The sequence below is a fragment of the Oreochromis niloticus genome, linkage group LG17 (assembly GCF_001858045.2).
Source record: "Oreochromis niloticus isolate F11D_XX linkage group LG17, O_niloticus_UMD_NMBU, whole genome shotgun sequence".
Taxonomy (NCBI): Eukaryota; Metazoa; Chordata; class Actinopteri; order Cichliformes; family Cichlidae; genus Oreochromis; species Oreochromis niloticus.
Window position 1 is genome coordinate 35,349,687 of NC_031981.2, and position 23,755 is coordinate 35,373,441.

A 23,755-nucleotide genomic window follows, 5' to 3' on the forward strand; every position below is an offset into this window, starting at 1 on the left:
TTCCCACACCTGGAGGAAATATGTGTTATGCCTTCAATAACTCTGTCACAAGCTGAACAACCAAAAATGAAAGAAGATACGCTCACCATCTGCTTCAGTGTTGGCCCGCCTCGTTGTCCGTTTCACAGTCTCCCAGGTTCTGGAGGTTTAAAACAGGTAATGAAAGTATCTTAAAGTGGACCTGTTGTGCTGTTCTACCAGCCTTCCTCTTCCAGTTAAGCTAACTTTCTTCTGATTGGCTGCCCATCAAAATCAACATTTTTGAACAGCTGGTGGGTGGGGCTCCTGAGAGGAACCATCCACATAACCATCTACTGACATCGTACAGAGACAAGAGCAGAAAAAAAACGTTCAGATGACTCCTTTGTGGAGGAGCAGCGGTTCTAACCCAAGCCCCTTCTCGCCCTCGGCTCATTCTACCAAGCTACTCTATTTTATTTAAGCTATTATATTAAACATTAAATTTATTGTTTTGTCTGAGGAAACACGAAAATTTCCCAAATTTCTAAATAAATAAAGAAGATCTTCTTGCCACTGCACATACACATTATTTTAAACTCAGGCTATGTTTTATATTACTATCCACTATTTTAACAGTGTTAATTAATCTCACAGAGAATATGGAAATCCACAGACATAACAATACCTGGTGTTTCCAGCGGGGTCCACATATGTAGTCTTTTCCAGCTTCACCCATTTCCCTGCCGCAATAAGCTAGAAAACAAACACACACAGCTCATCACATGCCTACTGTTCAATAAACTAACATGGAACATGGAAGCTCCACATTTAAACTTTATTACTTTAAACTGTATAACACAATTTTTATATTACACAAGTGAAGCCAATTTATAGCCAATGCACTATATAGCAATTTTATACTGCTAGCACCGACATTTTTTTTTTCCTGAACGCCCTCATTCACAAACATTTAAACACACACACACCTCTTCTTTCACAATGTGAGGAGCTGCAGTGTCTTTGGGTTCTTCGTGGTTGCTCATTGTTACTGTCCGACTGAAAATGAAAGAAAGACGAGTCAGAAAGCCTTCTACGACCTGGGTAAAGAAAATAAACCAGTTGTATGGACCCGTGCTTAAACGCTGAAGAGACGTTTCAGATCATGAGCTACTCAATTAGCTGCCAGAGCCAGGCAACTGCAAGACCGTTCAATTTCCCCTCCTACCTTTCCGCATTTAGCTTTCCTTCCCTGTGTTTCTTTGTTTATTTAACGACGGGCATCTGCTTTACCCTTTGCAGTGTTACAAACTGCCAGAGCTCGAGTATTTCAAACTTTTAACAATCCGGTAAATTAGTAAAAAAAAAAACACTCAAATTAACTCACATGAACTCCCTTTCGTGTGTGACTAGTTGTAGAGAGTAGAGAAACGGCGATGAGTCACTCTGCTGCCACTTCCTGATACAACAAACGTCACCGAAGTGTTGTTTATAGTGCAATACTGGGAAGAACCGAGAGACTAAGATCTATTTCAATAAACAGTTTCAATGTTCACACTTTTTAATGAAATATTTACAATACAAATCCAGCAATTATTTCATTCTAGTTTTAATGATCGGCTTTGTTTGCAGTAAAAAAAAAAAAAAAAAAAAAAAAAAATTAAGACATTTCACAGAAAATACATCTAAATATGAATCCGATTAATTCTCTTTTTCCATTACTCACATCGTCTAGATTAATTAAGTCATGTCTCATTTTATGTTAATTTTTTTTTTTTTTTTCCCCCACGTTTACGATTGTAATTTAAGGCATCCACAGTGAGGTCTCAGCTTTTTAATAAACGATCTCCATCAGCTCACTGCACGCCTACATGTGCACCATGAAAATGATTCCCCGAGCGAAAACTTATGACACGATTTTTTAATTGTACCAACAGCTAACTAATGTATTTATTTTCACTGTTTTCTGAGTAAAATTGAAATCATTAAAATCCATTCATAACAGTGAAGATTTGGTGTAATTTCAAGCCAGAATTTTAATGTGTGGTTCTAAAAGAGATTCGGAAGTTATTTACTGATGGACTCGTTTCCTTTACAGGATATTGCAGCATGAAGAAGGAGCAAGTTGTCAACTGCCAGTTTTCGGTTTGGTATCCGATATTTAAGAAACATACGATTAAAAGGTAAACTGCTAACGTCTGTAGAGCAAGTCCACTGAACGTTTTTATAATTGTTGCTGTATAATAGAGGCCAGCTAGCCGGCTGCTAACGTTAGCCGACAGACAAAAAGCAGACAGCTGCCCTTTCTGTCTTCGTGAGTGTAAATAGTAAACAGTGCAGCCTTCTACTACTGTGCTTTTATTTCACACATTGTTGTTTTCTGTGTATTATATACGTGATGTGGTTCGTCTTGTTTTCCAGTCTGATTCTTCCACTGCCTCAGAATGTAATAGACTATTTACTGGACGATGGGACACTGGTAGTCTCTGGGAGGTATCAGAACACGAACACACACGAACGAACACACAGAGTTATGTTTCCTTGTTACGTCCCCCCCCAATGGTGGAGGCAAAGGTAGGAAGGAGACAGCAACACCGGACGACCACAATCAATGAAGGAGGAGGACAACAGGACAGTTAAGAATCAGGCAGGATTTATTGGTTGCTTGCCTTGATAGTCAACTTAACAACGGAAAAAAGTGTGTGGTGGGGGGGGGGACTGGGCGGTTGAGCCAAATCAAAGAAAGTAATAAAACAAAAAGAGGTCGATAGCTTCCAGGGCCTAACCTAACTAAAACAAAAACGCAAAACAAAAGGCCTACCTAGCTGCTCGACAAAAAGTCAGTGAAAACATACAAAAGTGGCATCAACCGCATTACCTAGTGTGTCTAACAATTCAAAAGCTACAGCTAGTGTATAGGGTACCCCCAGCTTACCTGTCCAGCCTCCCACCACACACAATACCAAGAAGCCTGTTCACAAATGTTTGTCATAAAGCAGAAGCCACCAGCTTGCCAGGGAGCTGCTCATTTGTAGTGATCCTTAGAGTGCGATTGGCCAACTGGGCCCAGACCAGCCAATAGACACATGCCAATCAACTTCAAACTGGCCAATAGGTGGAGGCTTGACACCTGAAAGATAAATAGAACACAAAAGCAAAGCCACACCTCTCGGCACGTAACACCCCCACCCTTTAAGAACCAAACTCAGGGTTGTGTGAAATTTCACAAACGTGTTCTGTCGTGATGTCATGATTTAACTGGCGTTATGAAAGTTGCTCACAGATTACATCCTGTCTCTTCTGATTTTACACTTTTCCTCATTCTCTTTTCCCTCAAGTGACCACAACACACAGCAGACACAAACTAACAACAGCGACTCAGATGCAGAGGAAGACATTCAGGTAAGCTGGAGCCTTTTTTCAAGATTGGAAGAACGTCACAAAGATCATAAATGGATTGTGCTCAGTTTCAGAGCATTTCTAAAATAAGGGATGACTATTCATCACCAACACAAAGTTTGAACTACTCCAAGTGTGATGAAAATGACTGTGGAATGTAAACTGAAGGCACAAGTGTTTCTTTATGGGTTTGGAAAACTGTCCCATTACAAAAAACATTTTTAAAGTCTTTTTCAGGTTAGTTGGAAAATGTCAGCAAGCTGACAATTAATGAACTGATGAAAAGCTGGCTTTAATTTTTAATTTTTAGAGATGTTTGGATCTCACAGAAAAGAAATGCTACAAACATATGAAGCAAAGCTATAAATGAAACTATCGCAATGAATATGACCTAAATAAGTGTGAAACAAATTTAAAACCTTAAATGGGACATATTAAGCTTTCACGACTTTGGTGTCACATATATGTTGTTACAGTGGTGGATGCTCATGTGAAGCATGACCGATCATGTTTCTAACTCTCTCCTCCCCTCTAGTGGTCAGACGATGAAACAACTACAACAGTCACTGTAAGTATTCTTAATGGGTCCAAGTGCGCCTCATTTGTAAGGTTTTCTGTTACATCTAAGTTGTTAGGATAGGAGATGTTATGTATTCATTATTATATATTTACAGTTAAAGCAAGGACAGTGAATTCGGATGATTACGTAAAGCCATTTTGCTAAAAATTAGCCGAGTATCAGTTTGTAGTTTGCATTACTTCCATGTATATGTTTCTTTATATGTGTGCTGTTATGTTAATATAGATATAAGCATTTAAGCTAAAGAGGTGAAAATGTACATGACCTCACCTTTAAGCTTGTAGTATCATTTTGCTTGGTGGGAATAACAGCCTGAAATGTCATGTTTCTGCCAGGCTCCTGAGTTTCCAGAGTTCACCTCTAAAGTGCTGGAGGCCATAAACAACCTGGGTGGGCGTGTATTCCCTAAACTCAATTGGAGTGCACCGCGGGTAAAAACACTGCTTTCCTCTGCTTCAGATTGAAGAGTGTTAGCATGACCAGCATCTGTTTGCCTCATGAATTATTCATTAAGGACGAGGTTTTTGTGATGTTAGTGTGACGAAACCATAATAAGTCATGTTTCCCACCTTTGATGTGACCTATAACCTTAACAATTCAAGTGAAAACCAAATAAATCCAAGTGCAATAAGGTAGTTGCATAAGTGGGCACACCCTTAAGCTAATACTATTGAAGCACTTTTTGATATAATCACAGCATTCAGTCTATCAGCATGGCACACCTTGACTTGGCAACATTTTTCCACCATTCCTTGCAAAACCTCTCCAGATCTGTCAGATTGTGAGGACGTCTCTTTTGCACAATCCTTTTAACATCTCCCCTCAGATTTTCGATTTCGATTTGATTTTTCTATTTGATCTGAAATCCAGTTTCGCCATTCGAATTTACATTTTATTTGGATTTACGTTTAGGCTCTCTGTCATGTCATCCTGAAGGTTTTAGGCTAAAAGTGACTGGTATTTGGGAGTGTTCATAATTCCACTACACCTTGACTAATGCAAAGCAACCCCAAAGCATGATTGTGCCACCACCATGCTTCACCATGGTTTTTGCACCAAACATGCCTTTTGGAATTGTGGCCAGATAGTCTTATCATACCGTAACACATTTTCCCACATGCTTTTGGGAGACCTGATGTATTTTTTGCAAACTGTAACCTGGCTTGGATGTTTTTCTTTCTAAGAAAAGGCTTTTTTTATTGCAATCCTACCTCATAGTCGAGACACATGGAGAGTCTGGGAGATTGTAACATGTAGTACATGTAGGACTCTTGGCAGCCTCATTTTCTTTTTTTCTTTTTTTCTTTTTTTTTTTTTGTCTGTCCCATTTGGTTCTTAAGCCATCAGAATTGTTGTCTGAAGACCAACAAGGATACCAAATGGATTTATTTTGCCAAATGGATCATCATGGCATTGCCGTATTGGTCCATTTGATCAAACTTTGTTGTTATTATTTATTTTATTTTCAGTTGTTACAGATGGGACAGACATGACGGGGGGATAGGAAAGGGAGAAAGAAAGAGAGGAAGGAAAAGAAAAACAGAAGGGAAAAGGGACAGTGAGAAAGGGCACTTACAAAGACAAAGAGAAAGAAAAAATAAAAAATCTCCTGGATCACCTGTTGAGAGAAAAAGAAGAAAAGACAAGCAAAAAAAACCAAACAAAAACAAAGCAACATACTAAACACAACACCATCACGTTAATCTAGCTGAGTGTGAACAGCAGTAAATACTAAATATTGAAAGTTGTTGTGCAGCACGCAGGACAGACAGCGCACAATGTGCTTTGAAGTAGCAGCTAAGAAAGGTGTAGTTTATGTCTACGAACAGTGAACACCCGTGTGCACACCTGTGTGGATCAACGCGCTTGTATACAAAAGGTTTCCCCATGTAACGGTCTGCTAGAGGGTGTGGAGGCCCATAGCCCCGTCCCCCAGGGCATGAAGCAGGCATGGAGGAGATCCAGGCTCCAGACATCCAGAGGCCCCAGAGTGCGAGAGCCCAAGGAGTACCACCGGAGGGGCATCCGTGCCACCTTCCTGGGAAGGGCTGAGGGGATCCCCAGACGAGGGGGTCACCCAGTAGCCACGGAGCAGAAGCCAGAGGGGCTGCACCGGCGTGCCCGCCGGCTCTGCCGGCAGCCAGCTGTGCCAGAGTGAACCGAGTTGCAGGCCCCGAGGCCGGAGGCCCGAGGGCCCCCTTTGCCCCGGAAGAGGCCTGACCGAGCGACAGGCACCGGGCCCCGCCAAGTAGCCACCGGGAGTGAGCTGGTGCATACCTGAGCGCCCAGCCCCGGACACCAAGAACCACCAATGCACCAACCCCTGAGGGCATCAGTTACCAGCAGGGAGTGTGGTGAGGGGAGATAGGCCTCCACACTTGGAGGGCCTGGGAGTACCCAGGGAGGTGGAGTCTAAGACCCGACCTGACATATAGACACAGACAAACAGGCACACACAGACATAAACATGCTTTCCCACCGTCATGCACACATATACAAACACTCAGCACTCACCCAACGTAGGGATAGACATACATAGACATGTACACACAATCATACTCCCCAAACATACTCTATGCCTTGGGTCCAGGTACCCTCGCCCCCAGAGGGGGAAACGGCACCCAGACCCAAGAGATGTGACCCTTTCCCCCGGGGTGGAGGCAAGCAGACCGCCCCAGGCTCCGCAGCAGCAGGGAGGCCGCATTTTCAAATGATTTATTGTGGTCTCATTTTTTTAACAGCACAACATTTTGTCATTTTAACAGCTGAATGCACACGTTTTATATCCAGTGTAACTTAACGTGTCTGTTTGTTTCCTCTCCCTACAGGATGCGAACTGGATCGCTCTGAACAGCTCCCTGCAGTGTCGCAGCCTCAGTGATATATTTCTGCTCTTCAAAAGTTCCGACTTCATCACGCATGACCTCACGCAGCCGTAAGTCCTGTTGCCTAACAACAACATCACAATTGTAAACAACTGGGCTCGTTTAAAGAAAGAAAAAAGGAAAAACACCTGTGCGCAGGAACCTTTGAACTGGCAGTGTTGGCTGGAAAATTTGCTGGGCTGTAGATTTGCCTCTCACTGCTTCACGCTGCATGACAAACATTCAATATGGGTACTGGTTGTAGAGCAGTACGGGGAAAGTGTGTGTGCGAGTATGGAATCCTGCTTGTTTTAAATCTTCTCATTCACCTATCCTGGTTTTTACATTTTGAAGGTCTTTATTATTACTTTTTTATCATTTCCATGTTCAGATTCCTTCAATGCAGCGACCAGGACTCCCCAGACCCAGTCATCAACTATGAGGTATATACTTTTTTTTCCCACCATAAAGAAGATTGTACACATAATAGTACTGCAGCACACGCTAAGAGAATAGTCTCCAAATGTGTTTTTTGTGTCATTACCCTGAGACTTGATTTACTCTTGCTTTACACGTTCACAAAATATTAGGGCTGCACAATTAATCGTTAGAAAATCGCGATCTCAATTCATACTTATGTGCGATCTCATTTCCAAATGACAACGATTTAAAATAAAAAAAATTTTTTAAAAAAAGATGACGATTGTACCGCATTTTGATCCGGGACATAATCTGCATGAAAACAAGCGCTCACTCTTCCTGCTCAACAAATGACAAGGGCGGAGCCTTATACCACGTAATACCGAAGCCAGCTGGCAGGGAAAAAACAACGAAGAGCGCGTGAGAGATGACGAAGCTGTAAAGGCCAAGAAAGTGACAGGAGAAAATCCGTCCCGGTCAACCACATCAATAACGGGAACCTTATACAGCGCTTCCCCATAACCGTCGAACTCCCGCAGGCACAAAGAAATTACGGAGGCTATCACTTATCACCTGGCTAAAGATATGGCTCCCATCAACACTGTGCAAAACGAGGGATTTAGGAAAATGATCAACACCCTAGACCAGGGGTAGGCAACCTTTCTGATGGCGAGTGCCATTTAAAATTTCCTCAGAAGTCAGTGTGCCATATGATTGCATTAGCAATAAATTTAATAACGCTCTATATTAACAGTTACACATTATATAGAACCACTTTATAGAAGTATATTTGTTTGCAAATGTTGGCAGCTATCAGCGAATAGTTATCAGCTATTTTGAAACAAAAAAAAGACACTTTTTATTCATAACAAGAACTCCATAACAGCAAATGAACTGTACAACAGAAAATATAAATGCTATTTATGGTCTCCTCACAACAATGATAAGAAAAATAAACTGGGCCAACATGGCATGTTTGTTAATGCAGAGACACACATGTTAATGTGATCTCTGGTCTCCCACTCAGAGACACAGGTCTCCGAGTGTCCAGCATTCAGACGGCTGAGGACACTCATGTGAGAGAAAATCTGCTCACACAGATATGTAGAGCCAAATACTGTCAATAAGGCCTCTGCAATGTTCTGAAGACAGTTAAACTTGTCAGGTAGTGATGTCCAGCAGGTGAAAATGCAAGCTCCATGAACACGCACAGCTGTGGATTCCAGCTGCTTCGATGTCGCATTAACTGGCATTAACTCAGCCAGTTAATGCGAGACAAATCTAGCTGCTCATTAAAGATTTCTGGTTTGATCAGAAAATAAAACATTGGTCCATACACCTGAAAGTCCCAAAAATGCATTGTGTCTCGAGTCTATGGATGCATTTGGACTAAAGACCGGCCCCCCAGATATTAAAGCCATAAAGCCTTTGAATGAAAACAAACGCTGTTGTGACAGTGATGTACACTGTCTTGTTGGTAAATGTATGATTTCTATTCATTTTACGTCAGATAAAAACTTTGGTTGTAAGCTTCAGATAATTATTTAATAACAGCCAGACATTTTAAATGAGAATAAGACAGTATTTCTTTGTGCCCCCCTTTCCCTGTTAATGCCCTACCTGGCCCCCTTGCATCACTTTGCTAGATCCGCCCCTGCACAGTTACCAGCTGTCAGCTACATAGAAAAGGATCCTGGTGTTATTTGTCTCTCAGAAACAGTTCATAACTTCCCTTCAACTCATTCATGCCACCTTAAAGGTAAACCTGTTTCTCCATCACCTGTTCAGCTCTGATGATTCAGTAAGGACATCTCCTGGTTTCATCTTCATGTTTCCCTCTCACCACATATCCAAACCGATATCATGACCAGCAGCTTTACAGCTGTGGCTCCAGCAAACATCAGCTGATACTAGAAGTTAATGTTAAATACATTCTAACAACAGCTGACCAAGCTTAAACGTGCTGCTGTTGTTTAGCGCGACATCCGGCGGTTTTCTCTTTCTGGCGCAAAGTGAGCGATAAACAAACACGAGAGAAAAGCTGATCAGCTGATCATTGATCAGTTTCATGATTGAAGTAGCAACAGGAGAGGAGAGAATGAGAGGAGAAGAAGATGCAGCTGTGCAGCAAAGACACAGAATAACTCCAGCTTTGTGTCTTTTTCCATCCTGGCTGAAGTCCGGGACAAACTGTGTTCCTTCTCAGCTCAACACGAAACGCGTAATAATTTCTCTGAATGCCGGACGATTCCGTTTGTACGGGACGGTTGGCAACTCTACTAACTAACCTTATGAATAAAATAAAGTTCACTATCAGTAACATCACAGCACCCACCCAGCTGTATAGAAACTCCGTCATGCTAGCTAGTACGCAGTAAGAGTTATTGTAACTGACTGTAAAAAGTCAGCACAACGAAAATAAACTCCACCTAAACTTGGTTTATATCTGACCCAGATAGACTGCAGGTCATAACTTCTTACCTGAAGTTTAGTTCACCTGACGCTCCGACTGGCGGCTGCCTCGGGTCTCTCCTCCTCCTGCCTCCCCTTCCCTCATCCACCTGCTGGCCTCCACCACTTGTTAATTTTACTGAATCTGTGGAAGCTCCGCCATAGCCACCACCAAACAACTGAGTTATTTTTACGCACCGACCAGCGTCTGGCCAGTCCACCACCAAAAAAAAAAAAAAAAATAATCGGGCCACCGAGCAAATGCCCGGTATGCCCGATGGCCAGTCCAGCTATGGTCATGCGTGCCATCAGTTAACCCTTCGTGTGCCAACGGTGGCACGCGTGCCTAGGGTTGCCGACCCCTGCCCTAGACAAACGCTACACAGTGCCGTCCCGCAACTATTTTTCAAATGTTGCACTACCTGCTCTATACACGCAGTGTCGAGCAACGGTGGAAACGGAATTACAAGCAGTACAACATTTTGCAACGACAAAATGTGAGACATTTATTGTTTTTATGTTCATTTATTGTTTTTATGTTCAGTCTCAACTGTTACGATTTAATAAGTTAATAAGTGCAATAAATATTTATACTGGAAAAGAAAATCGTGAGAGAATCGTGATCTCAATTCTAAGCAAAAAAATCGTGATTCTCATTTTATGCAAAATCGTGCAGCCCTACAAAATATAATACAACATAAATCTGGAACAACAAAAAAGTAGATCAGATCAGACTCTCTGGCAGCAACAACCATGCCACATTCAAAGTCTTTTCAATCACCTTGCTTAGTTTGAATATCAACAGGCCATCTTGTCTATGTCTACATGCCTAAATGCATTTCTGTCATGTGATTGGCTGATTAGATCATTCTTTTAATGAGCAGCTGAACAGATGCAAATATTGAAGGTGCTGTTGAGTGTTTAGCTTCTTGTTTAAAAGGACTGATAGAACAAAAACCCCTCGGGCTTCTGCTGGTTGCCGACCCCGTGTCGTGATGGAAATAACTGAAGTTACTCGAGCACCTCAATCAGCTCACAGTGGTTCTCATCGCTGTTAAAAGACTGCCGAAGTATGGCCCGAGGGCCATTGGCAGCTGTTAGTAGCATATGGTGAGGATGATGGGTGAAACAGTGTAATACTGCTGTCCCACTGTAATAGAGAGCTCAGAGCAAGACCAAGAGAGCGTTTCTGTTCAGTTGTAGCTCTTCTATTTGAGCCGTCACAGCAGAGTAAATCCCTCTGACAATAACAAATATAGCTGGAGTCAAGAAATGCCACCTCTCTTTATGATTAAGAAGAATAAAACCTAGAAAAAAATAACAGTAAAACCCTTTTCTGAGCAGTCACTTTATGAACACAAACTACAAATGTGTCTTTTTATGGCACCTCAGTCACTTGCTGGCTCCCAAAGTTGCCATTCTGAGAACCCAACAGAAAAATGCAAAGATTAAAATTTAAGACTTATTCAAAAAACTGGAGAGAAAAGGTTTCACAAAAAATTTCACCATTTACACTCCTCAACTTTTTCAGAAAGAAAAAGAAATCATGTTTGATTAGTCTCTTTGCATTGCGACAGCACCTGTTATTATAACCCCGAGCATATTTTGGTTTTGGAGTTTATGAGGGAGCGCTGGCTCTGACTAAAAAGCCTGAGGACTTTCCAGACTCATACAGCAGCCACTTGTAAAGCATACCCTGATCTCTATGATCTGTTTGACTCCAAATACAACAGTAATTTCTTAAAAACAAACATTGTATTCAGTAACTAGCTGAGACTGAAAACTCACCAGAAAAGCGCTGACTGAGGTCATAAGTCAAGAGAGGTCATTTTCTTACAGGCTTTTATGCAACGAGTCTTGTTTTTCGCAACCTGGTGAGTCATCTTGTGTTGGCCATTAGGCTGTTTGCATATGAAATAAGATTAGTTAATAATTGTCAGCCAACCGCTACATCAAAAAACAGACACCCACAAACAGGAGAGCCACAAGTGGCAACCTTTTCTGACTTCCCCTAATAAGTTTTGACACTTCAGTTTATATCAATAAAGATGGAGTTGGTCAACTATTAGATTGGGTATTAGGTTTTTCCCAAGGGTAGTCCAGATAAGCTATACAGGCAAAGATCACCCTCACTAACTTCTAATGCACATCCAGTCATTTAGTTCTGAAAGGAGGCCTGAAATACAACAGACACATGTCAGTTCAAAAGAGAGAAACAAGGTTTATCCTTAATACGTGTCTAAGGAGGGAAAGAGTTGACGTAAACAACAGATAAAGAGTTAATTTTTAAAAAAAGAGTTGCCTTAAATCCTCTCTGTCTGTTCTGCATTAGCTGTTTTATTTATCAGTTTAACTGACAGAGGGGAAAAATGAGTGTTTATAGCTGGTATGCTTACAAAAAGGGAGCCTGTACTTCCTACCAGAGTTTATTAGCACAAACTTCAGTCATGTGAAGGATTAGCTAAAATCCTGCCAGACAGCCAGCGAAAATACAAAAATGTTGGGGAGGTCGATCCCATAATCTTGGGGGAGAAAGGAAAAAAAAAAAAGCATTGCAGCAGAACCGAAATCCTGGAGTCTCCAAGGAAACGGAGATGCTGATTGATTACTTTACAATCACGGCCCACATTTATGAGCCAAGTAAACGCACTTTCTGTGTGTTTGTACAAAGTAACCTGTGTAATGCCATTGCTGTGTACAGTAATATTCACATCCCTTTGTTGTTTATATGCATTGCTCAATGAAATTGCATGCACAGGACTGGGTTAAAAAATACTGTAGTGCAACTAAACAAGATCAAATAAAACAAATACAGAGGTTTGATCTGCAAAGGATCCTGCACCAACCATCATTTCTTCAGTTTTTTTTTTTTTTTTTGAATGACACCAGTTCACAAGCCTGTCCAGTCCTGCTTTAAAATGTCAGACTTGCATGTGAGTAAACTAAGAATAATGGTGTCATCTGAAAACTTCCCTACATATTGGTTCGGTTGGGAGTAATTTGCATGCAGACCACTAACACATTCTTTGGGTTTCCTTGTATTATCAACAAATCTGCTGCCGTATTTAAGTATTTCTATTGGCTTACTAGCGCCAGTGTCTCCTCTTTAATGGTTGTCTCACACTCAAACAGTTATGTCTTCTCTCTTCAGCTGGTCCTGAGGAAGTGGAGTGAGCTGATTCCTGGCGGCGAGTTTCGCTGCTTTGTCAAAGAAAACAAACTGATCGGTAAAAACTGTCCCTCTTCTTCTTTTACATGAGTGTTGTCCAAAAATAGCTGCACTGCGTTTGATTGCGTTAGCCACCGAGTGGCTACAAATGGACATAAAGAGAGCACGCTTCATGTGTGAGATGGGAATTATTTTTTAAAATTCTCTGTACAGTTATTCAGGAGGCTAATTTAGAACCAATTATAAAATGTAATCTAAAGTGTGCTGACGATGTGTCTGTGCGATCTCCCAGCTATCTCCCAGAGAGACTACACGCAGTATTACCAGCACATTCTGAAGCAGGAGGAGCAGATAAGCCAAGCCATTCAGGACTTCTTCAGCCAGCACATCCAGTACAACTTCCTGGATGAAGACTGTGAGCATCAGCCTGCTTTTATTTTTCACTGTACATGTGAATTGTAAAGCAATATTTACAGTTTCGTCAGTTCTCCTCAGACAGGAACAGACTTTTTGTGGAGTAATGAAAGTCATTAAATATTTACTGTTAAAAATGGGGTCATTTAGGTAGGAGGGAAATGAAAGGGAAGACTGATGACATTTCACTTAATTGTTATTTTAATGTTTAATGTGAGGTGGTATTAAAAGTTTGCTTTTTGAAGTTGTGCGAGACATTAGTGTGAATGTTAAATGATCACTCATTCGGATGTTTTTTTTCTGCTTTACAGTTGTGTTTGATGTTTACAGAGACAGCCAGGTAACTCGATACTGACTGGTTTTCTTGATAAATAAAAAAAACCCAACACACACTTTCTGAGCTGCATTTACATGTAGTGTGTGTGTTCGTGTGTGTTGCAGGGGAGGGTGTGGCTCATCGACCTGAACCCATTCGGAGAGGTGACAGACTCGCTGCTGTTCACCTGGGGCGAGCTGACGTCTGGAGAGGTCGCAGAGCAGCAGGTCAGTCACTGCATACTGTATGTCCCATACTGCAACACACTCGGGAGTCTTAATGAATGCTCAGTGAGTCTGTGGACCTGTGCAGGAAGGCCCGGCGTTCCGCTACACCACCAGCGAGGTGACGGTGCAACCCAGCCCCTGTCTAAGCTACAGAATTCCACGGGATTTTGTCGACCTCTCCACAGGAGAGGATGCATACAAACTCATCGACTTCCTCAAGCTGGTAGGTCCTGGAAAGTTGCGTTCATGTATGACGACGTGTTCTTCATGCATGAACGAAAATGTTGTTTGCCATTCAGGCGTTGAAACAAAAGACATAGTGAGTGTATTTTAAAATCAGCTTTAAGCTGCGGCTGCAGGGCTGAAGCAGAAAAAACTCAACTTCTTGCACCAGCATGTAGCCCAGGTTCTCTAAAGTTTGACCACTGATTGACCACCATTGTACTACCAGCTGGGACCTTTTGAGGGCATCCCATCAGTAACCACTGGACATGTTGAGCTCATCTGATGCTGACTCTGTTACTGCGATCTTTCCCTAACCTTAATCAAAAACGCTCCACATCATATGATTAGCATTACCATAAAAAAAAAAACGTACAGGAAAAGTACTAATTTCTAATTTTATACTCAACACAGACACTACACTAGTGTAAAATGACAGATGACTGCAGTGAAGGGTTAAACTCTCCTCTCCTTCTCCTGTTCGCAGAAGAAAAGCCAACAGGAAGAGTCTGAGGAGGAGGAAGAAGAAGAGCAGGAGAATGCGCCACAGTGACATCAGTGTCGTCAGCTCTTCATATAAAATCTGCATGAAGTGACTCTTCACCCTCTCTTCTGTTTCAGCACTGGTTCCTTCTACTTTTTTTTTTTTTTTTTTTAAATCTCAGAATGGTACACGGTGTACCTGGGATTTCCTAAATAGCTCCTTCACATTAGTCGAATGGAGCATGTTAAATTAGCAGATCATGTTACCCGTTCCTTAGGGACTCATTTTTCGTCGACACTGCCTAGCGCCTTATTGCCGATCTTAATAGAGGCCTCTGCCGTGTCGAGAGGTTGGTTATTTCAGTTTTTGTGGGGGCGGGGACTGTGTTACTGTAAAATTATGTATTCATTAACAATGTAAAGAATGTCTGCGTTTATACTTTGAACCTGTGCAGTAGTCTGTGTATCTGTATCACGTCTCAAAAACAGTCTCTCTTGGTTTGAAATCAATCTGATCTCCACACACACTCACACACACACACACGTGTGTCAGTTTGTTTCTTTATCTATGGGGCTGACAGACTTCTCTATTTAACACTAAAGCCCTTCATCACTGAGTCAACTTTAATTTTCTTGCCAGAAATCCCAGCTCCTCCATCTTTCCCTGCCAATTTCCTCTGAGCAGTTTTGACACAGTCATTGCTCCCGGTGCTCATTTGGAGTCCTGTTATTTCTTTTTTTTTTCTCCCCTCATCAGGCATCAGTGTAGACTGTTGCTCCAAAGAACACCATTAAACTTCTTTGTCGTGTATTGACTCGGCTGTCAGTCTGGTGGGTGCTGTAAACCAGCACATTAGAAATTGATTGCACTTTTACGCAACAGCTCTCATTACCCCGAGAGCTAAATGGGCTGCGCACGCACGACACAGGGCAGTACTTTGTTTCTTTTCTTTTTTTTCCCTTTTCCTCTTCACTGGATTGATGGAGCAATTATGGGGAGATGAAAGAGTGGGTGTCAGAGGTACAGCTCGCCAGGTAAACCGCTGTGGACGAACAGCAACAGTGTGCATGACACAAATATTGTGAATACGCCTTGCCACTTGTCATCATTATGAAACTGAAACGTGTCTGTAAACATCCAGTTTGACCTGCGACTGAGGACGAGCTTGTCTGCTGAAATGTGACACGTGGTATTTGCCGTTGGGGGGAGGGGGCAAATCACAAAATCTGATCGTGATCATCAAGACTGTAAATAAAAGGGTAAATACAAAGCTTAGCTAATGATGAACTCCATTCTGTGATTAAATATATAGATGTACACACACACACAATCGCACTGACTCCAGTTCATTAAGTGCATCAAGCTAAAAAAATACAGAAACGATAGGCCTGCAGTTACACTCACTGCTCACATTATTAGGTACACTTGTTCAACTGTTTAAGGTATATGTCTATTAGCCAATCATATGGCACTATCAAGGGTTGATAAGACGGCAACAATAGCTCAATTAACCACTTCTATGCAAGGTATGCAGAAGAGTGTCTCTGAGTATACAACACACTGAACCTTGTCAGCTAAGAACAGGAAGCTGAGGCTACAGTTCACACAGGCTAAGCAATACTCGTCGGCAGAAGATTGGAAAATGTTGACTGGTCTGATGAGTCTCTATTTCTGCTGGGTGTCAACACCTCGGTTGCTACCTTTATTCTGCCGTCAGTTTTCATCCTCAGCATCTCTCCTTGCAAGTGGTTGGACATCATGTGCTTCAGTTACACTGATGTTCTTTACCAGGGCTGCCTCATCATATCCATGCTGCTCATGCTAAATGGTGTGCAGTAACCTCTGGAGCTCCAGCTTAAGTCATATCTGTGTTCTATTTGTGTTAAAACACTGAGCTGCCAGGTGCTTCTCAGTCATTGTGGATGTTTGTTTTCTGCTATTCTATAGTTCCCATGTGTTGCATATATATCTCCTGTCATTGGGTCAGCTGCCAGTTCATGTATGCCTTGTTTCAGACATCTTTTCAGTTTGTCGTTGTTCCTCAACAGCTGACTTCCAAGCTAGTATAGTGTTATGTGGATACTCTTATGGAATGCATTCCCTGACCAGGATTGAAACCCTGACCTATTGTTCCAAAGACAGTAATGTTTAGTGCCGCGCAATCCAGCTTCTTTGTTTGGCACCTAAGCAAATGTGTCAACCCCAGTTCTTTAATATGGTAGATAGTGACTGCATTTCAGTCTAACATCAGCTGCTAAAGAAATCCTTTCATCCATCCACACATTACATCAAGTCAGATGTCAGGTAGGATGGAAGCTGTACTGAGGGTGGGGGCTGGGAGTGGATTATTTAACACAAGCCATTTCAGAGTGTGAAATCGTTGGAGGGTTTGACATGAGAGGAAATATGTATATCAGCTTCTCAGCCAGGCAAATGATTTCTGTATGTGCGCACGTGTCTGCATTTAAAATGTCAGTGTTCAAGCTGCAGGCAGTAAGTGGGCCCCATTCGTCTTCCTTGACCTTCATCTTCTTTTTTAACCATCTCTCTAACACCCACCTCAGATCCTCCCTCCCTTTGCAGCTGGGTAATCATCTTTCACCGGGGGAGGTCAGATTTGCTGACTCAGAGAAAAAGACTAGGATGAGGGGGGAGAAGCATGGGGGAGAGGAGTTTTCCTCGGATGCTCCTGAGGAAGAGCTGCAGTAGTTTGCAGCCGGAATACTCATGAGCAGCTGAAGCTGCAACACGTTGTCCTCCACCTCCCTCCCTCTCTCCATCTCTCTCTGTCTCCTTATAGTGCAAACATAACCTAGTGTGTGTGCGCGTGTGTTATGGGCAGTAACGCGGCCTGAGCTGACCTCAGCCCCTGCAGCTGTCAGAGCCCGGGGATCACCGCGCTTTCCGTCTGTAATCCAGGTGTTATGAGGACCACTGTAACTTAGGTGAGCACGCTGCTGCAGATGGGCTCCCCGCTGATCCCCGGGCGCCCCGCTGAGCCACATGGACGCCTTTAGGGATCCCACATGGTGATGAATACATGATAGCTGTTGTCATAATGCTGGCGCATTGCGAATTTGCTGCTTAAAAGAAGTAGCAGGATGCAAGGAGCAGCATTCCACCGGCTGTCTTTAGTGTCATAACACTCACTGCCAGAGTATGACTTGGACGCAGTTGTTAAATAAATAATCACAATCGTAGAAGCAAAGAGGTGGATTTGAACACACTAGATATTTTGTGCAAGAGTGGGAACCCCCCTCCCCGTTCCCCGATACGTTTTGATTGGGGGTGTTCACCAATTAAAGGCGTTTATTAAAGACGTTTACCGAATTGCAGGTGGAAGCAGAATAGCCGCCAAGTCAGAGATGCGTGACAAACGCAATGCCGGAAGTTGTGAGGCACTGTCTTCAAAATAAAACATTTTTTCTTAATTGAGTGACGTGAAATAAATCGCTCCAGATAGCGTATATGTGAAACTGTTTGATAAAACATCCATCAAGAGTAGACATGATTAACCAGTTTGGTTAAAGTGAAGTATGAGTTTCCATTTTATTTGACTGTAAACCCAGAAAATAAGTTATTTAAATTGTTGGTTAATTTCTTATCCAGTGACTGAATGAAAAAAAAAGTCATTGGATAAAAAAATAAAAAATCTGTAAGAGTTTTTTTTTAGACTGATTAATTTATTTATTGACTACCTCCCGCCCCCATTGGTGAAAATCCAGAAAATTAGTCTATTCGTTTTTTTTTACTTTGTTTTACAGGTTTTTTTTCCCCCATCATTTCTTTGTACATACCATAACATACCATAATGAAGTAATTCAGACTGATAGCGTCAGCAAATGATTTTCCCCATTCTTAGATCCTATGCTTTGAGTTTACTGTTAGCCTAGGGGTTCTGGGGCTGATTGAAGACTGTATAATAGCTGTGGCGGTTGCAAGAAAAAATATTGTTAATAATATTATTCCAGTATAGCTAAATTTTGGCTTGTCAAGGAACAAGCTCTTATTTTGAAAGACCGTGGCGGAAGCTCTTTTGTCTTTCGTCTCCATTTACAGCCACTGTCCAGACGGCCAGGGAGGAGGAATCAGGAGGGGGAGCGGGTAAAGGGAGAGAGAGAGAGAGAGGGAGAGAAAGGAGAAGAGGAGGGGGAGGAGGTAGCGGGGACACGGTAACCTGCAGGAGGACTCACATGGTCCTGCAGCAGCGGAGCCCAGACCATCAGGACTCTCAAACCCCTAACACTCTAGCCCACGTCTTCTTCCCCAACACCACCCATCCTCCTGTAGTCTTATTTTATTTTCGCATCCTTGCTCCCGCAGCCCAGTGTCGGGGTCGGACTTGGGCCGGCAAAGCAGCGCCATGGCTCGGGAGAACGGAGACACCACCGGCAGAGGGGAAACGTGGAAAAAACAAGTCGACGACATTAAGAAGATTTTTGATTTTAAAGAAGTCCTCGGCACGTGAGTACACACGGTTATTGTCTGAGTTCACCTCGTTGGTCTGAGTGATAGTCCAGTAATATCCATCCGGGCTTGTGTCTACAAACGGGGCTGCTCGGAGAGTTTACGGTGACCTTACTGCGCTTGGGGGCAGCGTTCAAATTGACTTGAAATGTGCCTGAGTGCTGACTCTTGGACCGCTTTTTACATTCTTCTTCTGTGTTGCTATTACTGTAGTATTCCTGCGGAGGCTTGTCGGAGCTCTGTGGCTGCTCAGCGGGGGGCTTTAATCACGTCAGTGGATTTTGTGCTTTGGCATCGCTGTGTAATAAAGCACCGAGTACTATTAATAATGACTTTATAGCAGCTGAATATTCCGCTTACACAAGATGTTCAGCTGTTTCAGTTTGTTAGGGATTACTTTTAGCTAGCATGATAACTGTTTACACCAAATATTGAGAACTTTTAGCTAACTTCACAATTCACAACTTTTATCTTTTCAGTCGTTTATATACCCACTTCGGCCTCTCGTCATTAGTTCTGCCTGTCGACATATATTTTTAATCAGTGAAATTGCACACATAAATGATTGTAGTGGTTTTAAATCAGTGCTTTGTGGTATCAGCACATCAAGTGTAGCATTTTCGTAATGTTTTGAAAGAGACTTGTAGGGTTTTTGAGAGCTTTTTGAGTAGCTGTAATCAATGTTGTTGCGCTCATCTTTGGCATCACATTGTCAGATTCCCATGGAAATGACTGTCTTTCATTTATTCCATAACAACACATGAGGATTGTGTTAGAGCTGACAAAGTCATGTGTAAAAAGGGTGTTTTTTATGCTATGGGTGGCTTTTTACTAGTATGGCATGGGTGCACTTGTCATTTTAGAGGTAGCGATGCATTTAAATATTGGCCAGTTATTAATACTGGCCGATGTTGGTTCTGTCTGTCGACTTATCTGCAAAATACCTATACAGTCATCAGCCACTTTCTTAAGTACACCTCTCTAATAACGAACGGGTAGAACTAGAGCTGGGTGATATAAGATTTTTTCATATCACGATATGTTTTTTTCATTTCAGGCGATAACGATATATATCACGATATAAGCCAAATAACTATATTTGTAAGATTTAAATGTGCCGTTGCTCACAAGTAAAATGTGAAATAATTAGCAGCTTGTTTTAATTAAAATATTCATTTCCCATAATAAGTTCAACAGGGTAGATGTACTTAAGGAACATGAGACTTCAGTTTCAGATAAATAAAGGCAAATATTGCAAACTACACAAAAGGCAGCCGCTAAAGCGTTTAAGTTTCAAAATAGAACAAACAAAACAGACCACTAAATTGTCAATTCCACTTAGAAACAAAATATTAATTCTAAAAATAAATCTTAGGTCGTTTTACAGAAGAACGGACAAAATTGACTAACTTTTGTCAATATCAAATAAACTGAGAACTAAAAGGAAATTCTCAATCTCTCCTTGTTGTATAGCTTAGCTTTTCAAAGAGTTTTAACAGTTACTTTAGTCTGACAAAAGCCGAATGACGAATTAGCGCTTTCAGTCAGAGATTGAGCATGCACCGCTTTATTGTATTTCCAGACTTGCTTTCGGCACAATTTACAGTGCGCGCTACTCTGTTTTTTGTCAGACTTGAAATAGCCGAAATACCTTCACACTACGGAACTTCTGTGGCCCTTCCGTTCGACAAGCTCTCCGGCATTGGAACCATCATCTGTTTTTTCTTCGGTAACCTTCGCTCACGCTCTCGGTTGATTTTTCTCTAGTCGGCAAACTCCTTTCCTTCATTACCCGGGCTGCACGGCTGCAAAAACAAATACACATGTGCGCCTTGGCACTTGTGCTGTACGTAACAAGTCACGTGACGTGATGCTGCGGCTGTGATTGGTTCGGCTCTGTGCTACTTAATTTGGATTGGCTGTTCTTTGTTGTTTGTTTTAAGAGGACAAGAGAGATGAGGCCTATCGCAATAGTTTAATTTTTCTATCGAGAAAAAGTTATTTCGCAATACATATCGTTATCGTTTTATCGCCCAGCTCTAGGTAGAACCCCTGCTTTGCCTTCAGAACTACCTTAATTCTTAGTGGCAGAGATTCAACAAGGTGTTTGAAACATTCCTTACAGATTTTGGTCCATATTGACTTGACACCATCGCACAGTAGCTCCAGTTTTGTTGGCTTGCGCATCCATGATGTGAATTTCCCTGTTCAATCACATCCCAGTGGCGCTCTGTTGGGTTGAGGTCTGGTGACTGTTAGTGATCACAATCTGATATACCTGCACTAGTGCTGTTCATCATAATTAGTGTTGGTCCAGGTTCAACACTGCGGTCATTTTTTTTTCTGCGTAGAGATCAGCAGACAACCTTTAGCAACATCCAGGAACAGGATCCAGGATCCAGGAACAACACCAATACGGGGATGTCAGATACACCTGATGAGTCATGTTCAAGAAACCAGTTTGAGAGGATTTGTGCTTTATGACATGGTACATTACCCACTAGTAGATTGGTTCAATGTGATCATAAAGGGGTGGACATGGTCAATGGCAATACTCGGACAGGCTGTGGCATATAAACAATGCTCACTTCCTACTGAGGTTCCCAAGAAAATATCCCCTACACCATTACACCACCACCAGCAGGCTGAACTATTGATAGACTCATCAGAGCAGGCCATGTTTTCCATACTTGTGTCGACCAGTCTTGGTGAGCCTGTGTGAATTGTAGCCTGACTTTCCCTTTCCTAGTTGTCAGGAGAGGTACTTGGCAGAGTCTTTGTGTTGTGCATTGAGAGATGCTTATTTGAGTTACCGTTGTCTTCCTATCAGCTCAAAGCAGCCTGGACATTGTCTTCTAACCTCAGGCATCAACCAGGGATTTCCATCCTGAGAACGCCTGCTCACCACATATTTTTTCTCTTTTTCAGACCATTCTCTGTAAACCTTAGAGTGCGATGTGTAGGAAAATCCCAGAAAATCAGCAGTTTCTGGACTACTCAAGACTAGCCCGTCTGGTTTGGCAATGCATGGTGGCTCCTCGCATTACTAAGACACTTTGTGTTGGTTTTTCCTTGAATTTTGTGCATACAGATGTCTCTGATTTCCCTGCAAAGTCAGTGCAGTAGTATTGCTGTTGAATGGATTTACATTCGTTTAGTGTCTCCTTCTGTTTACTTATTTGTTTTCCTGGTGGCTTTTCTGTTGTATGGGATGTTTACATAGGGGCTTCTACAGTGACTTAGGATTGCTGAGCTGTTTAAAGGTGACCTTAAGCTGTAGCCGTGAAGGGGATTTTCTTGTGGATGACAGCGAGGCTTTAACAGACTGCAGGAATTTCATTCCCTTGGCAGCTGCAGCAACAGCAGTATCACAGATGCACTCGCAAGCCTTTTTCTACCTCAAATTAGACTCCTTCACACTTCCTCTCCTTACTCCCTCTCCTCCTCATTCAAACACAGGTCCACGCCTCCCAAATCTCTTGACAGCCAGTCCCTGCGAGCATCTGTCTGCTCTCTCTGGTTTCCTGCTGCGAGCAATGAGCTGCGCCTGTTTGGACGGCAGCCTGGAGGGAGAAAAACAGGGCCGACACAGATTGGGATTAACAGCAGACAGATTAGAAGAACTTCCCCTGAATAGGAAGGAAGTTCTGTCACATTGTGTAATGATGTTAGACCGCTAGCTTGTCGGGTCACTTCTGCGCCAGAATAGCCACAAATTTTGGACCGGACATTAAACACAGAGACAGGCACACACAGACACCCACAGGCTCGGGATGCAGGCTGGTACAGGACTCAGTGATCCGAGTCAGCCATGTTGCAGCCACACATTAACCAGGGCTGCTGACGGATCTTTGAACCTGATGCATCAGCAGAAAGGGGGAATACAAATGTGTCTGTGTGTGTGTGTGTGGGATGAGGGAGTAATTTGTTAGGAGAGAAGGAAGAAGAAGAGGAAGATGAGAGGTGGCTGGATGTGAAACAGATCCGTTTTGAGTGATGAAGCAGGGAGATCAGGGAAGAAAGCAGCAGACTGGAACAGCTCCAAAAAAAAACTGCTGGTTTCCAGAGTGTGTTTGCTCATTGAAGACTGTTAGCAAAGAAAATGAAAATCCAGGGTAACTTTTTTCTTCGTTACCAGCACTGTGTTCGGGTGTAGCAGCACATTTATTTATTTATTTTTTTTAGGAGGGCAGTTGAAAAAGGACTAGTCAGACTGTTGCTGCAGTGTTGAATGTGCTCTGCGTCAGCGTTTTGGAGCTGCATCTGCACCGACAGGATTTGATGTCACAGACCTGACACCGTCTCCTCATGCTGGATCATCCTTGATTCTTTTGGGGATAGGTTGTGTGTGTGTGTGTGTGTGTGTGTGTGCACTTAAACACCTCTTCTGTTCTGGGTCTTAATACCAATGTGTGACATATATTTTGTGTCCTCTAACACTGGATAAACCTCAGAAGGATTAGCATATGCTGGCAGCTGTGTGCGTGTTCGTGTTTATGTGTGTGTGTTTGTTTGGAGTCATGTACATAAAGCTCTCCTTGGTGTCTTATTACCCCCTCCTGGTGTTCATGCGCTGTGCGTCCCCGTCGCTCTCTGCTCAATAATTCAGCACTAACAGCAGTGTGTTCTTTGTGTGTACACGTGTGTGAGAGCCTCAGGTAGGCTGCAGCTCTCAGCAGGAGGGGTAATGATGAAGACGAACGGGACATCCTTAAGCATCAGGCGTCTGTGGTCATATCCAGAGTTCCAAATATAATCTCCCCCACCCTGCGCCCTGAACCGTT

General features: G+C 42.5%; 3 protein-coding genes across 6 annotated transcripts in view; 2 read left to right on the forward strand and 1 right to left on the reverse strand.

Moving 5' to 3' along the window:
• Positions 1 to 3,126, reverse strand: part of nudt5 (nudix (nucleoside diphosphate linked moiety X)-type motif 5) — a 9,674-nt gene extending 6,548 nt beyond the window's left edge. Inside the window, exons 1-6 of one of the 3 annotated variants that reach the window (XM_003455699.4) lie at positions 1,685 to 1,703; positions 1,346 to 1,417; positions 948 to 1,017; positions 647 to 714; positions 87 to 139; positions 1 to 9 (exon numbers count right to left, since the gene is read on the reverse strand). The exon at positions 1 to 9 is cut by the window's left edge and continues 99 nt beyond it. In XM_003455699.4, coding sequence (XP_003455747.2) covers positions 1 to 9; positions 87 to 139; positions 647 to 714; positions 948 to 1,017; positions 1,346 to 1,417; positions 1,685 to 1,686 — 274 coding nt within the window. In that variant the 5' untranslated portion in view covers positions 1,687 to 1,703. Of the gene's footprint in view, positions 10 to 86; positions 140 to 646; positions 715 to 947; positions 1,018 to 1,186; positions 1,418 to 1,684; positions 1,704 to 2,893 lie in introns of those variants that run through there. The other 2 variants (XM_005460396.4, XM_005460395.3) reach the window with 2 other exon arrangements.
• Positions 1,997 to 15,779, forward strand: cdc123 (cell division cycle 123 homolog (S. cerevisiae)). Of its 2 annotated transcripts, XM_025899339.1 has the most exons (13): positions 1,997 to 2,141; positions 2,380 to 2,451; positions 3,297 to 3,360; positions 3,893 to 3,925; positions 4,273 to 4,368; positions 6,766 to 6,872; positions 7,193 to 7,244; positions 12,824 to 12,899; positions 13,134 to 13,256; positions 13,567 to 13,595; positions 13,697 to 13,798; positions 13,884 to 14,021; positions 14,508 to 15,779. In XM_025899339.1, the coding sequence occupies exons 1-13, from the start codon at positions 2,068 to 2,070 to the stop codon at positions 14,571 to 14,573; spliced, it is 1,032 nt and encodes a 343-aa protein (XP_025755124.1). In that variant the 5' UTR covers positions 1,997 to 2,067; the 3' UTR covers positions 14,574 to 15,779. The 2 variants fall into 2 exon arrangements, with proteins under 2 accessions (XP_025755124.1, XP_019202450.1); XM_019346905.2 differs by lacking the exon at positions 2,380 to 2,451 and having other exon boundaries at positions 2,011 to 2,141.
• A 2,785-nt stretch (positions 15,780 to 18,564) lies between these two features.
• camk1da (calcium/calmodulin-dependent protein kinase 1Da) overlaps positions 18,565 to 23,755 on the forward strand; it is an 86,413-nt gene continuing 81,222 nt past the window's right edge. Inside the window, exon 1 of the mRNA XM_005460394.4 lies at positions 18,565 to 18,968. Coding sequence (XP_005460451.1) covers positions 18,868 to 18,968 — 101 coding nt within the window. The 5' untranslated portion in view covers positions 18,565 to 18,867. The remainder of the gene's footprint in view (positions 18,969 to 23,755) is intronic.

Coding starts and splice junctions, on each gene's coding strand:
- cdc123 (XM_025899339.1), top strand. CDS start 2,068: ATGAAGAAGGAGCAAGTTGTCAACTGCCAGTTTTCGGTTTGGTATCCG. Junction 2,142..2,379: donor AAGAAACATACGATTAAAAG/GTAAACTGCTAA, acceptor CTTGTTTTCCAG/TCTGATTCTTCCACTGCCTC. Junction 13,596..13,696: donor ATGTTTACAGAGACAGCCAG/GTAACTCGATAC, acceptor TGTGTGTTGCAG/GGGAGGGTGTGGCTCATCGA.